This window comes from Protopterus annectens, chromosome 4.part0, assembly GCF_019279795.1.
Source record: "Protopterus annectens isolate FY-2018-M chromosome 4.part0, PAN1.0, whole genome shotgun sequence".
Classification (NCBI taxonomy): domain Eukaryota; kingdom Metazoa; phylum Chordata; order Ceratodontiformes; family Protopteridae; genus Protopterus; species Protopterus annectens.
Window position 1 is genome coordinate 777,088,461 of NC_056733.1, and position 17,224 is coordinate 777,105,684.

General features: G+C 41.2%; 1 protein-coding gene across 1 annotated transcript in view; it reads left to right on the forward strand.

The window, feature by feature from the left end:
* The window catches only part of PI4KA (phosphatidylinositol 4-kinase alpha), a gene marked incomplete at its 5' end in the record, with an annotated part of 2,160,482 nt that overhangs the window by 1,594,280 nt on the left and 548,978 nt on the right, over positions 1 to 17,224 (forward strand). The window contains 1 exon segment of the mRNA XM_044068731.1: positions 14,509 to 14,667. Within this exon segment, the coding sequence (XP_043924666.1) occupies positions 14,509 to 14,667 (159 nt within the window).

Here is a 17,224-nt window from a genome sequence, read left to right on the forward strand (position 1 = left end):
AGAAAACAACAGTATACCACCTTCCTGGAAGTGAGCAACAGTGGTGGTTTACCCAAGTCATTTTCTGCCTGGTAGCATTTCCCTGTAATCAAGTATAATATGTATAATATAGCAATAACCCACGTCTGGGTGTGGGTAATGCTGGATTTACCCACGGTTGGCATGGTTTGGTCATGAGGGCAAAGCCCGAGTGGCCAAACAAAGCCAACCGTGGGTAAATCCAGCATTACCCACACCCAGAAGTGAGTTATTGCTGTTATACAATGACATTATTTAAGAAAAAAAATAATTACTTTTCTTAAATAATGGCATTGTATAATGCCTCCTTGCTGCCCTTCCGCAGCTGTCTGGTATTCTGCGGCAGTTCTGATGTACTGCGCATGCGTATGCCTATGCAGTACATGAGAACTGTGGGCAAAAGCAACGGAGAAAGCAAGATCTCCGTTGCTTTTTACAAACTGTTTTCGCTATGTTAAATGGGTTTAACATAGAGAGACAGCTTTAAAATAAACAACGGAGAATCTCTGTTGCTTTTTTTAAAGCTGTCTCGGTATGTTAAACCCATTTAACATAGAGAGACAGTTTTGAAAAAAGCAAAGGAGAAAGCAAGATCTCCGTTGCTTTTTACAAACTGTTTTGCTATGTTAAATGGGTTTAACATAGCGAGACAGCTTTTTAATAAGCAAAAGAGAATTCCTTTTTTTTTTTTGTCTCGCATGTTAAACCCATTTATTTAACATAGCGACAGTTTGAAAAAAAAAAAACGGAGAAGATCTCCTGCTTTTTTACTCGTTTAACATAGTGAAACAGTGTGAAAAAAGAGTTATAGTAATGGAAAAAGTCTGGGAGACCGGACCTTTTTCCATTACTATAAGTCTGATTTACAAATGCACACTGACCGATCAGCATGCACGTTTTTGAATATTAATGGGGGGCAGTTGTATAATTGTCAGTAAAACATGTCTTTTATTCACCCACTCCCCATCCACCTTACTTTAACTTTTGTCACTGTTAAGCTACAAAATCGCTTGTGCCTTGCAGTGCGCTTTTTCTTATTGTATACTAACCCTTACTCTTCCTACTTCTCTCTTATCTGCACTTTTCCTTTCTGTGTTCTTGTCTTCAACCAGGCTTGTGCCATTGCATCCTGTACCTCTCTGCTAATGTGTTCTCACCTACTCTTAGATCTTTGAAGTGCTGTTTTTAAATCATTTGAGATGTGTACCACTTGACTTAGAATGTATTTTTACAGCAGTTCCTTAAAATTCTTGGATTTCTTCTAGAATGAAATGCGTACAACAGTTACTTTAATTCTGATATTTTAATTTGATTTATTTTTAAATAATTACTTTCTCACTTACACTGCAATATGTGAAACAACTATTTGAATTGTTTTGTGTAAACATGTACTGTATAACTTGGAATGTTTCCTGTATTCTTTTGTTATTCCTTCCCTCCACCCTGCTTCATTGTCTGTGGTCTTTACAGTGCTCCACACATCACTGGATTTATCTGCTTCTATTTCCTCTACCAGACTTCTCAGAATGAGCTTGGGCTGGTGTGGATTTTAAGTGCACCCTGCAGGGTGGTGCCGGCTTGCAGGCAACTACTTGTGTTTGCTAAATGGGGTGTTATGATCTACCTTTATTTTCTGTAGCCACCCCTGCATTCATCAGCATATTCAAGGGCTACTCCCCTCTATGGGCCATGCCTCCCATCAGTGAATGTTTCTGCTGAGCCTGTCCCACCTCCTAGATGGGCACGCCAATTCCTCCCTGCCTGCACCTCAGACGCCCAAACCACTAATCAAATCCGGGTCACCTAGGCTGTAGTTGAGGCTTTGTCCTTCTAAGCCATATTGTTGTCTAAGAATGATCTTCATATTGGTCACTGCTGCAGAAACTTTAGGTGTGTATATGTTGTATATTGCCAAGGATATAACAGCCTGACAGCTTCCAAAGCTTCAGAGCACATTCCACGCGCCCAGACTCTCAAGTGTCTCGAGCTGAACTGACTGAAAGACAAGTTTGGGCGCAAAGCACTTCAGAACTTTCCTGCTGCCAAAGAGTATGTTTCTGTGAAGCTTTTGAGAATTGATGGTTGGCTTGTGCTTTCCCTTGCTGGGCAGTTAAGTTCCCTTTGGGGAGAAAAACTTCTATTTTCTTATATTAATCGATATTTTATTACTTTCCTCTTCAAGAAAGTTATTTTAAAACTAGGAGTATTGTATTTGAAAGTACTGTCATGAGACTGTAACATACTTTTAAAAGGGGCACTTTTTTTCCTGTCAGCTTAAAAGTACTGTAAACTAATGGAAAACATATTTTCTCTGGTGAAATTGTATTTATTTTTCCACTGTGGGGGCTGCCATAGTGTTTGAAAGTGCTTTTTCATTTTTTTTTCTGTCAAAAAAGTAGGTTTTGTGGACAGGTAGTTTTACCAACATTTGCTGCTTTTCTTCCCCAGAAAAGAGGCACTATTTTCAGCTTGACCTCGGAGCAAATTGCCAGTCCCACAGTCTGTTCTTCCAACCACAAAAAGAAACAATTAAGCAAACAGCCTTTGCCACCACAGCAGGCTAGCAGTTTGCTTAAGCTGCAGGTGACTGACACTGCAGTGGCTATTTGTTGTACCTCAGACCACTCTACTTTTGATTCCTCTAGTATTGCACCTGCAGTCGCTATGGACTGCGGGTTAGCCACTTCCCCTGTGGCTTTTGGAGTTGCACTCTTTGTCCTGGGAGTAGGAACAGAGAAGGCTTCCATGTTGTGTCAGAATGTTGTACCTATCCCTGGTGAGGCTACGGCTTCCATTAGTAACACCGTTGGCCCTATTTTCCTGTCAAAAAGAAAATCAAGCATGTTTGTACTCCCCTTAAATTTCATTGGCTGTGAGTAGTTTACTGGGTCTGGCTCAGGGTTTAATTCACGATATTGATCCTTCTTGTAAAGTAGTTTCTGGTAATAGAGGGATGCCTCTTTTCCTGAACAGATTAAATATTCTGATTCTGAACAGAAAGTTGCAGGGATGGATACAGGTTTATTTCCCCCTTCAGACTTCTAATTCAGACAAAGGGGAGAGCTCAGTTTCTGATTTTCCCTGTGGGGGTTTCAGTTACTCTGAGACTATTGCTAAAATGTGCCAGCATTTTCAGTGGGAGGACACAGAGGTTTCTCAATCCCTCAGAATACTATAAATTGTGACAGAAGGATTTTCCACATCCTACACCCATTCCTTCTGCTCTGTGTGCTTTAGAGGATTTGTGTATTACTGCCTGCAGTTTTCCTGATAGTCAGCTAGCTGTTTCTAAAAAGGCAGACAGAAGGTATAAAGCTCCTCAGTTTTTTTTTACATTTGTGTAGACTATGCCCAAATCTGACCCAGCAACTATAGCTCTAGTTGATTCTACTGCTGCTAAGCACCTATTCAATTCTAATCCAACTTTTTATGATAAAGATGGGAAAATTGTTGATAGGTATACCGAAAAAAGTTCTGCAGCTTTGATTTTCAGAATTTTGAATTATCAGGGTCATATGTTAATGTGTTCTGACTAATTGGGAAAGTAAGAGAAATGTTTCATCTGCAGTTTCTTCTTGTGAGAAGAATTTTGAATTATCAGGGTCATATGTTAATGTGTTCTGGCTAATTGGGAAAGTAAGAGAAATGTTTCATCTGCAGTTTCTTCTTGTGAGAAGAAATCTGCTTTTAAATAACTTAGTTTCTTCTGTTGTCCGGGTCACTACTCATTGTTTACAGTGCATGTATGACTGTTGATACTTCCAGGGCTATGGCCACTGGTACTGTTTTGAGGAGGTTTTCATGGCTTCATTCTCAGAACCTCCCAGATGATGTTAACATGAGATTTTAAATTTGCCCTTGGTTAGAGATTGTGTTTGACCCCTCTGCTGTGGAGGTGATCAAAAAGTGTGATGAAAGGGGCAAGCTGATCCAGGTAATCTCTAAGATTTTTTTCAGCCCTCCTTTTCCAAATTTTCCAAGGGATTTTCTATCTTTTCATACAGTTTTGGCAAAAAGTAGAATAAATAGTTTTAACATAATACAGGTAAACAGACATTTAAGAAGAAATGGCAAGGGGATTCTTTCGAAGAAGTCTTTAGTCTCCTAAAAGCAAGGACAGCCCAACAGGTGTGAATGACTTTTCGAGACTTTGTGACCGTATCCCAATCTGGCCACTTTTTTCTGCCGGAAAGTCAGAATCCCCATTTTCCCTTTGGCAGCAGATAGTTTCAGACAAGTGGGTTCTAAAAATCATTTGATGGCAGTGGAAGGAAAAATCCTCCTTTCCAGCAGATCATTCATCATCCTACAGATCTTGTGTGTCCACCAGTTCTTCATCATATAGTGTTCCAAAGAGTGATAGAACCAGTCCCTCCTTCCCAGGTGGGGAGAGTTTTTATTTAAGGTTGTTAGGGCCAAAATGCTTGGGAGACCGGTTCTGGATCTTTCTTTCTATACCTGTTTGTGATGGTGCCCAAATTCAGAAAGAAGTAACATCACAACCTGTTAACCTTTCTTCATCTTTCAGGTTTCCTGGTAACTTTAGACTTAAAAGATGCTTATCACATCTCTATTCATCCAAACTTCAGGTGTTTCTTAAGGTTTTGTGCATCTGGATTACATTATTAGTTCTCTGTCTTACCGTTTGGACTATCCACTGCAGCAAGAGTGTTCAACGTGTCTAGCTCCAATTGTAGCTCATTGCAGGCTACATATCTACATATTTTTCCATATTTAGATGACTTGCGTACCTTTGCAGAGTCTTTTTCAAAGTGTCAGGAATCTCTATCTACACAAGCAGGGATTCTAAAAGAACTTGCAAAAGTATTTTTTGACTCCTTCACACTGGATTGTGTTTCTGGGATATCAACTAGACACCTCAGTTCAAAAAGCTTTTCTTCCTCATGGAAAAAATAAGTCTTTATCTAGATCTGTTTCTAAGGTTTTCCACTCAGACTTTGGTCACTGCAAGGGAGTACCTCAGTTGTCTGGGTCTCATGCAACTATGATTCTCATGATACTCCTGGCAAAACCCCGTATGAAAAAGATGCAGTGGTATTTGAAATCTGTTTGGTCCCAGCACCATCACCCTTTATCTTTTCAAATCCCAGTGCTGGGGTTTGTCAAGAGAAATCATTTGGTGTAGGTAACAGATATCTTTCAATCTAGGTCTACCTTCTTCTTCACTGCTCCAAAGTAGTTATTCGCCATTAACACCTTGGAGTTTGCTTAGGGAGCATTTCTGGAGGGAGAAAAGTGTAGGGGGTGTTGGACACCAAGGAGAGATGCAAATATATAAATATTAAGGAGATTTGCCCTGATCAAGGCACTCAACTCTCTGAACTGTCTTTGGTCCCCAGGATCTCTTTAAGTGGTTACAAACAATACTACATTCATGTGGTACATCAACAAGCAAAGGCAAACTAGGCTGAACCCTCTTTGCAAACTAGCCATATTAGCTTGGGATATAGCTTTACTGCGCAGTCCTCACTCTACAGATGTCTTACATTCCATCAGAGCAAAATTGTTTGGCAGACAAGCTGATCAGGACCACTGTATCAGAGGGTCTTCCAAGATTTGGGGTGGGAGGATGGCATAATGGTTAAGGTGTTTACCTTGGAGACACAAGGTGCAGAGTTTGATTCTCACATAGGGTAATTAGCTAGGCTTAAAATGGCCCACAAGGGCAGTTAGCCTAGTACTAATCTATGAACCTATCTGTGGGGAGTTCCTCAAGTTGATCTCTTTGCCTCCTCTCGGAACAATCAAATGGCAAGATTCTGTTCCAGTACTCCATGTAAGAAGGCCTGGAAGACAGATGCCTTTTTCCCATGGGCAGAAGTGTTCCTGTATGCTTTTCCATCCTTTCCTCTAATATCCAGGTTACTTCTGAAGATTCATAAAGAATCCCCCAAGATCATTATTGTGAATCCCTTCTGGCCCAGGTTTCTGTGGTTCCCCCCTTCTTTTGGAAATAGCCAGGTGCATTTACCACAAGCTTCCTCACAGACTGGATCTGCTAGCACAAGAATAGGAGTGTTTGATACACCCTGACATTAGTCAACTTCAGTTACTGCCTGGATGATAGAGTCTTAATTCCTTTTAGGCACCTTTTTACTGAGGGCATGCAGCAATACTAATGAAGGCAATAAAGTATGCTACTAGAACATCCTGCATTAGCAAATGGAAAGGGTTTTCCAATTGGTGCTATCAACATAACCAGCACACATTCATGGCAAGTTCTCTATTTTCACAATATTTGTGAGCTACTATCCTGTGGCCTTTCTTATTCCTATATCAAGGTTAATTTATTGGCCATTTCAGCATGTCTGCCCATGGATCTTCCTCTTTCAGTTTAGTCTCATGTCAAAATGTTTTTGAAAGGGGTTTTACATAAGAGACCTTCAATAAAACTAGTTGCACCTCCTTGGGATTTTAATTTTGTTTTAGAGAAGCTAACACTTGCTCTGTTTGAAAAAGCTAACTTGGTGACTTGAGATTTTTAACGTGCAAAAACAGTTTTACTGATTGCTCTGACCTCTGCAAGAAGGATATTTGAGATACAAGCTCATATGCTGAGTCAACCCTATCTCATTTCCGATAGGGACAGGGTTTCTTTGAGAACTAATCTGTCTTTTATGCCTAAAGTGGTATCTGAGTTTACTTTAAGCCAAACTATCCATCTCCCAATTTTCTTTCCTGAACCTAAAAATGAAGGAGAAAGGATTTTCTATACCCTGGATGTCGACAGACAACTCTAGTAGTATGTTAACAGAACTAAAACTTTCAGAGTTTTCAGATCAGTTGTTCATTTCTTTTGAAGGTAAGAAAGAAGGGGCATCCTTGGTCAGAATAGACTGTTTCCATATTGTTGTCTAAGGCTATTAACGTTTGCTACGCTCATCATAACAAAATTATTTCAGGCAGGGTCAGGTCCCACTCTACCAGGGCCTTTGCTTCATCTGAGGCATTTTGGAAAGGGTTGGATTCTGGAAGTATTCTATAAGCTGCTTATTGGTCCTCTGTACATACTTTTACAAAGTACTATAAGCTTGATTCCTTCTCTAGGTCCATGTCAGGTTTTGCTAGGACCATTTTCCAGGGGCTCCTGCACTCTTCTTCCATCTTCCAAACGTAGTTAGCTAGTGTAATCTAGCCATATAGCTAAGGTTACTGCAGCAGTGATCAATATGATCAATATGATTACCAGAAAGGCTCATCCAGACTCTGCTACACTTTGCTGTGAAGGAAAGGTTAGTTTGCTGTTATTTTTTGTATTTCTGTATTGCCTTTCTATATTTTGAATACTGTAGTTTGTTTTCTTTACCTTGTGTTTTGCTTGCATTCTGTTTTAACAGCATATTAAAACTTCAAAAGAGACCACAGCTCTCTCTGTTCTGAGTCAGGCAGAATACCACTGTCTTTCTAGTTGCCCGCCTCTTATGTTAATCTGACCATATATCTCATTTCTCTCTACTTTCACTGGCTTATGTGAGTAATCACAAAACCATCACTTTTGAAATCCCACCCCTTCAATTATTTAAATTTATTGGCCATCCTACAGTATTTCATAGTACCAAAATACAAAAGTAACCACCCCTTTCAGTCCATCTTGCTGTTTTAAAAATAGTAACTCTCCACTAAACCTTAACTTTTTAAACAGGTAAAACTCAAGTTACCTACTTTCATATCTAACTTCTCTAGTGCACACTGCAGAGTGCATTCTTTTCAATCTTACCTTTAAGCATCCCTGTTACTAGCACTTTCTCTAATACCTTTTTTCTATCTGTTAAACCTAGCACTTGCTCCTACAGTACTTATTACCTTGATACGGCACTCTTATAGATAGCACCCCAAAAAGGCAAACCCCATTTCTCGGTCACCCACATCCCCGGAATCTCTTTTAAAGTTTTTTTGTCTAGTCCTTCTAGCATGTCGAGGGATCAGTTGCTAGTGTCCTCTCCTGCTCAGCTGGTGAACCTGGGAATATTGAGGCAATGTTACAATTGCCTCATGTACACAGACAACCCTCTCCTCCTCCCACAAAACACAAATACATGCGAGAGATGCAACTATACGGCCAAACTGGAGGCTGAGCTCTCTCAACATAGGACTGGCAAGACCAGTCAGGAGGAGAAGGTTACCACACACACTATAGACCCAGTCTCACATAGTACCATCACAACCTCAAATCATACACATAAACACACAAAGACATACTCATGGCTCTGATCAAAAATCTACCAAAACAGCAGAGGCCACCAAAGCAGACACCCAAACAACCACCACCTCAGAACACAACACCTGCAACACATAGACCTCACAGTCAGAGTGTCAAACAGTCACAGCCCTTAAGGCCAAACACAATGCCAGACACACTAGTCATTGGTGACTCCATAGTCAGACACACTGACGTCCGCCACCAGACTGAGTAAGGAGAAGGTCACAGTAAGCTGCCTGTCGGGCGCTAGAATCCGCCACATAACGCAAGCACTCAGGTCTCTCAACAGCACGACTCAGTCATTGTCCACGCTGGTGTAAACGACCTGAGACGTACCTCCTTGGACTACATGAAAAGAGACATTGAGGAGCTCTCTGATTATGTAGCCCAGGCAGGTATGACCCTGACCTTGAGCAGTATCCTACCTTCACCAAGAATGATGCCACAATACAGAGATAAGATGATCAGCTTTAACAATTGGCTTAAACTCTGGTGTCATTCAAAGGGGATCCAATGTCTGTCTGCCTGGGATGACATGCTGGACAAGCCACGCTGAGGGACGGCTTGCACCTGTCACCCTGGGATTCCGGATATTGGCAAAGGCTCTTGCCACCCCCATAGTGCCTTTTTTAGGCAAGGCTCAAATTCTAAACCTACCACCCTAGAACACAAAAAAGGAAAAAAACTAAGGGTAATGCTGCTCAATGCCAGAAGTCTAAATCTCAAAATGCAAGCACTCAAGGCCCTTCTCAGTATGGAGAACATTGATGTCTGTGCAGTGACAGAAACCTGGTTCAAGGCTCCTGAGAGCACCCCAGCACTATCAGGTTTTACCTCTTATCATGCCCGGCCCCAAAATCCGGACAATACCAAGAAAGGAGGGGGTATCCATATTCATCAAAGACACCCACACCTCAAGACTGGTGGCTGCATCGGAGACCATCCAGGTGCAATTAACCATAGGCAAGACTGCTCTGCAAATTGTAGCATGTTACAGGCCACCTCACAAACTCAGGAACCTCACATGGCCTTCCTGAAAACACTAGAGGGGATAAATGTATCACCAAACACCATCATACTAGGTGACTTCAATTACCCTAATATAGACTGGGAACACTACTCAAGCCCAAACACCCTAGCCCAAAAGTTCCTGGAATTCATAAACTCAAATGCCATGGAACAACTAGTCACCATCCCCACAAGAGGAGAAAACATACTTGATCTCATCATCACGAACATGGGAGCACAATGTTCAACACCGAAGTATACCCCTCACTGGTGAGATCAGATCACAAACTAATCTCGCTGGAGGTCCTCATCCCACCCCACCTGAAATAAAAAAGACCACAGTAAAGAACTTCTCGAAGCCGACTTCACACTTCTAAAGACTAGTGTGGTCTCCTTTAAGGCCCCGGGAAAACAGTACTCAAGCCGCTGAATCACTTACAAATGCCTTCTACCAGCACCTGCAGGACTGCATGGATAAGGCAATCCCAAGCAAAACAAAGACTCTTTGTACCAAAGGCAAGCGTCCAGTCTGGTGGACCCCAGCCATAAACAAACTCTACAACAAAAGGAGGAAGCTACTACAAGATAGAGCAAAATCCTTAAAAGGTAAGACACCCTTGATCACTATAAGTAAAAACTAAGAGCTCTCATAAAATCATCCAAAGCAAATTTTGAGAGAAAAATAGCTAAAGACTCAAAAGACGATCATAAGGCCTTCTTTAGCTATGTTAGAAACCTGGGAGGAAACTCCCAGATATGCTCAGAACTAGTTCAAAATGATGTGAAGATTACTGATCCTACAGACATTGCCAACATTCTGGCTGACAGGTTCAGTGCAAACTCCCAAAGGAGAGATATTTATACCAAGCGATTGCAGCCCCAAACATCTCCAATGCCCAAGTGAGAACTGCTCTCTCCAAAGCAAAAACACAGCATCCATGGGACCTGATGGTGTCCCCGGCTGTGTGCTCCACGAACTCAACGAGGAATTAAACCCACAGCTAGGACAGCTGTTTAATCATAGTCTCACCTCTGGATACGCAGGAGTGGCGCACTGCAGCTGTGGTCCCACTTCACAAAGGCGGTGCCTCCACCGACCCTGGAAATTACCAGCCCATTAGCTTGACAAGCCTTATCTGCAAAGCCATGGAGAGGATCATAATGGACCTCATAAATAAAGACATAGGAATTTGCAGACTTTGGATCCATCCCAGTTTGGCTTTGTCAAAGGCAGATCATGCCTTCTAAACTTGGTTGACTTTTTCGAAACAGTCACCAAAGCCATTGATGAGGGAAAGGCAGTCCATACAGCCTACCTCGATCTGGCGAAGGCCTTCGATACAATACCCCACTCGGGTATCATTGAAAAACTCATCAGCTTAAATGTTAACCCATACATCACAAGATGGGTTGCAAACTGGCTGAGTGACAGAACCCACAGGGTCAGAGTTGCTGGCGCCATGTCAGACTCAAAGCCTGTCACAAGTGGTGTACCACAGGGCTCAGTCCTGGGCCCACTCTTGTTTGGCATCTACTTTTCCGAAGTACAAGCAAACACAGGAGGGTTATGGCTGGAAAAGTTTGCAGATGACTGCAAACTGGGCACCATAGTAGAAAACACATCTGACACAGATATCCTTCAGAAGGGTCTCACAGAAATGGATAACTGGTGCCAGAGCCATGGCCTAAAGTTAAATGCCAAAAAATGCATAGTCATACCCTTCGGGAAAAACAAGGTTACCCCTAGCTACCAAATAGGTGGCAATCCACTGAGCACAGAAGAAGTTATCAGGGACCTGGGGACCCAGGTTGATAGTAGTCTGTCATTCGACACCCATGTAGCTAAAGTAGTTAGGAAGACCTTCTACATTGCCCACCTTATCATGAAGGGATTCTCATCTAGATCAAGGGAGGTCATAGTCTCCCTATACTCATCACTCATCAGACCAATGATTGAGTACAATGCCCGATTCGGAATGTATCTGACCCGACACTTGCAGCAGCTGGAGAGGCCACAAAAGTTCCTCACCAAAAGGATAAAGGGTCTCAAACATCTGTCCTATGCTGCCCGACTGAAAGAACTCCAGCTCTATTCAGTCGCTACCGCTTGCTCAGAGGTGACCTTTGCCTAACATACAAGGCCATGTCAAACCCAGATTTGATGAATATGCTTCACCTCAAAAAATCTAGATCCGTCAGAGCCACAAGGGCGGAGACTTAAACCTCGACACGGCTATTAATAGGACGTGCTGGAGGGATAGATTCATCACCCAAAGACTCCCTATGCTGTGGAATAAAATCCCGGTATATGTGAGGCAGAGCACCTCGCTGGCCTTGTTCAAGAGAAATCTTGACCAATGGATGGGAGATCGCAGATATACCCCAGGGATTACCTCAGTGTCACTGCTCAACAGAGGCACAGCAAAATAATGGGTATAGTTCCCCATACTAAAGGGGTGGCGTAAGCCACAAAACTATGGGCTAGGCTTGTAAATGCCCTCGGGCAGATAGCCTAGTATGAACCTATGAACCTATGAACCTATGAACATAGTACAGTTGTGTAAGTAAACCTATCATAACAGTAGATTTTCAAATAATCACTGCTGCAGTAGCTTCTCGCTTCCTCCATCCCCCTTACTTTTGGTGTTATTTTTATGCCAGGGTGTGGGTTTTTATTTTTTGGTGTTCCTAGCTTTGTCCTTAAAGGGCTCAGCCTCCATCTCCCTGTTGGCAGGAAATCTCTGAAGGGCTTCATTCCAAAACTTGTCTTTTAGTCAGCTCAGCTCAAGCCGCCTAGTATTTTGGTTATGTGAAAGGTGCCCTGAAGCTTTGAAAGCTGGCTGGCTGCTATATCCTTGGCAGGATGTAACCCATATAGCTAAGGGTACTGAAGCAGTGATCATTAGAACATCTACTGCTATGGTAAGTTTACCTACACAACTGTACTTTGTTTTTAATCCTCGCCACCGTTCCTCTCTGTCCCTCTCTGACTTGTTCCCTTTTGTCAGTTTTGAGTGTATTATAAAATCTTTCCTCCCTAATTTCTGATGCTCCTCTGGGAAGGTGTGTGTTACTCTCTTTGAAACTAGGCCAGCTGCTTCCCTCCTCAGTACCTCCAGCATTTGATGTCTCTTAATGGAGTCTGTTTTACCATTTTTGTTTTAATTAGGTTTAGTCTAGACATCTTACCTCTTTGGCTTAGTTTCTGTAGCCACACTACCCTCCTCTCCCTCTTGGCTGGGCTGGCATGTTGCCTCTCTTTCTACCCTCACTTGCACTTTACTTCCACTCCAAATTTGACATTTTACTATATGAAGCAACTTTATACCCTTCATTTACACCACTACATTGACCCTGTATTCTTGCTGTATTGTCATATCTGTAATATATCTTCTTTTTTGCTCTCCCTCCATGCACTGCCTAGTCTTACGTACAACTGTGTAAAACATTTTAAACAGATAACATAGTAATGATGCTTAAAATAATAGATAACTTTGTACAGTATAATCATTTGGTCTCCCAAAGTCTGGGCTGAATATCCCCAAAATACACTCCTCAAAGACATCTCCCATTTGTCCGTATGCAGGTTTGTTTTAGACCAAACAAACTGCATATTCAGTCTTTCCTTGCATGATGATATTCAGTCATAAGTCTCACTGCTTATAGAAAGACTCCATCCCTCCCCTATTGTAAATTTCCAAATTATTGGAATTCGTTTCAACCGTCTCAATGTCGTAACAGGAATTTTACAAGTTGAATTTACACATATTTAATACAGAACAGCTAAAGAGGGGGAAAACTGCCCTAATTACAGATTTCAAGTGTCTCTTGAACATCTTAACAATGTTTTTCCCTGGATTCACTTTGTCATTATTTATCCCATTATTTGACCTGGTCATTCTGTGTTCTGTTCTGTTGGGTAGTCGTTACCCTTTCTTTTAAAATCTGGTATTTTTTAAATAGTGGAAAGAGTCATCCGGTCCCCTTCATGTTGCTTATTGAAAGCTTAAAATGTCCTACCTGTAATCCAGGGACCTGGATTTCAGTACAAACAAAACAAGACATTGATTGGGATATAAGCAATTTTGACCCACAGCTTACAGTGGATGGCTAATCTACCTCTTCTTTCCAGAAGAATAAGGCAACGGGTAAGTTTTTTAGAGAAACTGTTTTCTTTAGTCTTCACAGATTAAGCGCGCTTGAAGTCAAATCTTAATGTTTTTTCAGTAAACTCTGCCCTGGTTATAATGACTTTGTAAGGGGAGGGGTCAGAATATCTAGGTGTTTTAATTAGTGGAAGCAAAATACACCTAATTTGGATATGTCAGAATGGGGATGTGTTTTAGTTGGTGGAGTTTAAATACACCTCATTTGAATATGACTAAATGTCCACCAACGGGGTGGGATATCCTCACTAGTAAATCCTCCCCTATCCTCTTATATCACTTGCGTTATGTAACAATATCAGTTAACCATATTCAAGATAAGTCCAACAGTGACTCAGTCTGTTCAGGCAAGATGTTTCCTTTTTCCTTGTTGTTAGAACGTATGTTACTACTTTAATTGAACAAACTGTCCTTGAGATACCAAGAATTCCCTAATGTTTTCACCGTATAGGTTCTTCAGATCCATCTGAGAAATCAACATAGCAGTGTAAGAGCTTAGGTGTCCACCTTAAAAACTGCACCATTTGCTTTATTATTTTGGGGTGGAGGGTTAGATAAGCCATCTACGGTCAGCTGACTTACAGAAGTCAGGGAATGCCGTTCGCATCAGCCCATTTTATTTTTCCTCCTTGGCATGTCACTGAGTGTGTGCAGGGATTTAGGGTAGTATGAAATATTCTCAAACCACTCCTAATGGCTGGCTGAGTGATGAACCCTACTTGTCGATCCTCACCTTGGTGTTGCGGAATAATTGGATCGATTGACTAAAAGGAGGAGATGGTCAACAGAAAGTTTAATAAAAGAGAAAAAAAAAGATTTAACTCAAGTTCTAAGGTTACTGCTGCCACACAGTTCAAATGCATAATACAAGCTGCCTGGAATAGTTGTGGGTTGCATGCTGAACAAGTATTTATGTGCAGTAATAAGAATTTTTGCTTTACTGTGGTTGCTTTCTGAAAATAAGGCCAGTGTTTCAGTCCTCACCAGGATGGACTTGTGATCTGTTAAGTGTATTTTAGTAATGTACTCTGTTAAGTATATTTTTAGTATTTTATTATTTTATTTGTAACTATCTTGCCTCTCTTCTGTTTGCAGATAACCAGGACCCATCAGTGCACAGCCTATCTGTTGTGTCTGTGCCAGATACGCGGAGCAATCTTGATGTAACTGTTGGATCCCGGCAGCAGAGTGCACAGGGTTGGATAAATACATATCCACTTTCTAGTGGGATGTCAACCATCTCCAGAAAATCAGGTCAGAAGCTCAAAGTGGAATATCTTCCAGTTAATGGTTCTGAGTCTTTGTCTTAAGATGAAACTGACTGCTACTGCAAATTGTTGGAAGTGTTTGGCAGAAGAGGCCTACAGCGAGTGGAACTCAAGCTTTTTCTCTCTGCTTGCAGTATTGTGCTGGATGTTAGGGTGCTGGGATGTTGGGGAAATGTGTTTAATCTTGTAATGCTTGCCATGATGTCACCATAACTACGATTTGTTTAAAGATGGACCATTTTTATTTTGCGGCTGTTTTTGCAATTATGAGATGTGGCCAAGGGCGCCTTTGTTAGGCAATGCCTGTTTGAACAGTATTTTAATTCTATATAAGCATTTACTTTTTATGTGTGTGTTGAGCTGGCATTTTTACTCTGTTTCCCTTTTGATCCACGACATAACGGTGTGTTAGTGTGGTGGTTGATGGCGCCACACCGTGGTATTACATTATGACGTATGTTGTAAGAGGAGAGCGCTGTGGATGTGATAATTCTTCTAGTGTAAACCTCCTCCAAGTCACTGCTAAGAGTTGGTGGGTTGGTGATAATCTGTGTGTTGTTTTTGTCACGTTTTAGAAGCTTGGCATTAGCTGAAGTATTTCACTTGTAAGCATGTCACTGTATTATGGGAGTGTCAGTATTTGTTGTGCTGAGTGTATTTTCTGGAGCTGAAATCCTACACTGGAGTGGGAAGCCAGAATTTTTTTGTGATGACTTTCTTTTGTGAACTGTCTATATGTGGTGTGGATGACCTGAATGACTGAGGGGACTACAGTCTGTTTTTTGATAGCTGTGCAGGGCCTGGATGTCCTCTTTGTTAAGGCAATTTTCTACCTTTTGCTCTGTTTTTCTACCACATGGCAAGTCATTGGCATGTGTGTTTTGTTGGGGCACGGGGCATAACCCCCTATGATAGAGTGGCATTCTGGTCTGGGACTACGGTGAAATAATAGGTTCTGTGTTCTGTTTGATCTGGAACTGGATAAAGCAAGTCATTGGGTAATGAATGAATGTAGTGTGTTATGGGACTTAAAAGGGGTCTGTTTCCTACATGTTAAGCAGAGATACTTACAATGTATCATCTTCCAGAAGTGACGTACAAAACTGCTATTGTATTGGTTCTACTGGTTTATCCCACCCAAACACCCGCAGAGTGGTTGGTTATGAGCTGTCACTTTTAGTATTAGATATCAACTATAGCTGTAAGTACACATGCACTTATTTTATAAATAGCCTGTGCATATGTTTTATTTAAGTAGTTCCCCTATATTAAATTTGTTGAATTACTTCCAGTTTTACAATGCACTTCCTGGATGATGCCCATTTATAGTGATATGTTTTGAAGTTATAAACGATATTCAGGTGTTCATAATGAGCTTCCTTTTTATGGATTATGCAATTTTATGGGGGTGGCCATTGTTTGGTGCTTTTTCTCCCTGTACCTTCTGACCATCTGCTTTTCTTCTTCAAGGCCATCATCCTGGAATTTGCATGCCTTTTTTATTTAAGGCCTAATCTTTTCCCCACAGTTATCATATGTATTCCATGATGAAGTGAAGACTAACGTGACAGACCCCTTAAGCACACTTTCTTCCACCCATACCTTGGAGCATTTCAAAATTCTGCTTTGACAGTACCTTCCCTGTGTTCTGATTTAGTGTTCCTGATGCAGTCTTTCTGGTCTCCATCAGGAATCACCAGTTGCCCCCTCCATGGCCTTACATATAACACTAGACAAACTTATGGGTCTGTAATTACCTGGGTCAGTTGACGGTCCCCCCTTTGTGCAGAGCGATAACTGTTGGCTGTCCTCCACTCTATCTGGACAAAGCCATTCCAGAGGCTGTGGTTTCAGTTGCAGTTACCTTGTTGTTCCCTTGTCATTATGTGTTTTTCTAATGGCATCAAATCCTAAATAATTAAATCACGCCTGTGCTTGTATGCTTACTGCATTTATTATCTAAATGATAGCTGCTTATTTTCCCTGATTGTATTTCACCATAGCCAAAGCTTTTTTGTGCCATTTGGAGATATTCTCCTTGAAATATGTCAGAAAATGTAAATATACTGAAAAGTGTCAATACATAAAATAATGAAATACAGTTTTAAACTAAGCATTAAAACTAGTTTGATTGTTTTGTATGCGTGTGTATACTTCACCATATCAAAGTACAAAAACATTGAAAGAAAAAAACATCAATCCAAAAGGAACAAATCACAGAACACCAAAAAAATCCACAAAGCTTATGTTTTTTTCAGGGAGGCAAGCCCAACCCAGCACTCCTGCATGCCCCCACACTGTTTGCTAATTATATATACCACCTCTGAGACTGCTGTTCAGATGAGAAAGAGCAAATTTCCAAATCCCCACTGTTCATAATCTCACACAAACTCAACACTAGCAGAAGTGATCAAATATGTGTGTGTATATGTACATATATTGATAGATGGATAGATACATGTTTGCGTGTATGTCTGTCTGTGTGTATGTATTTGCTTATGTATTATGAAGCAACCTCAAATTGCTGGTAAAAATCTACCAAC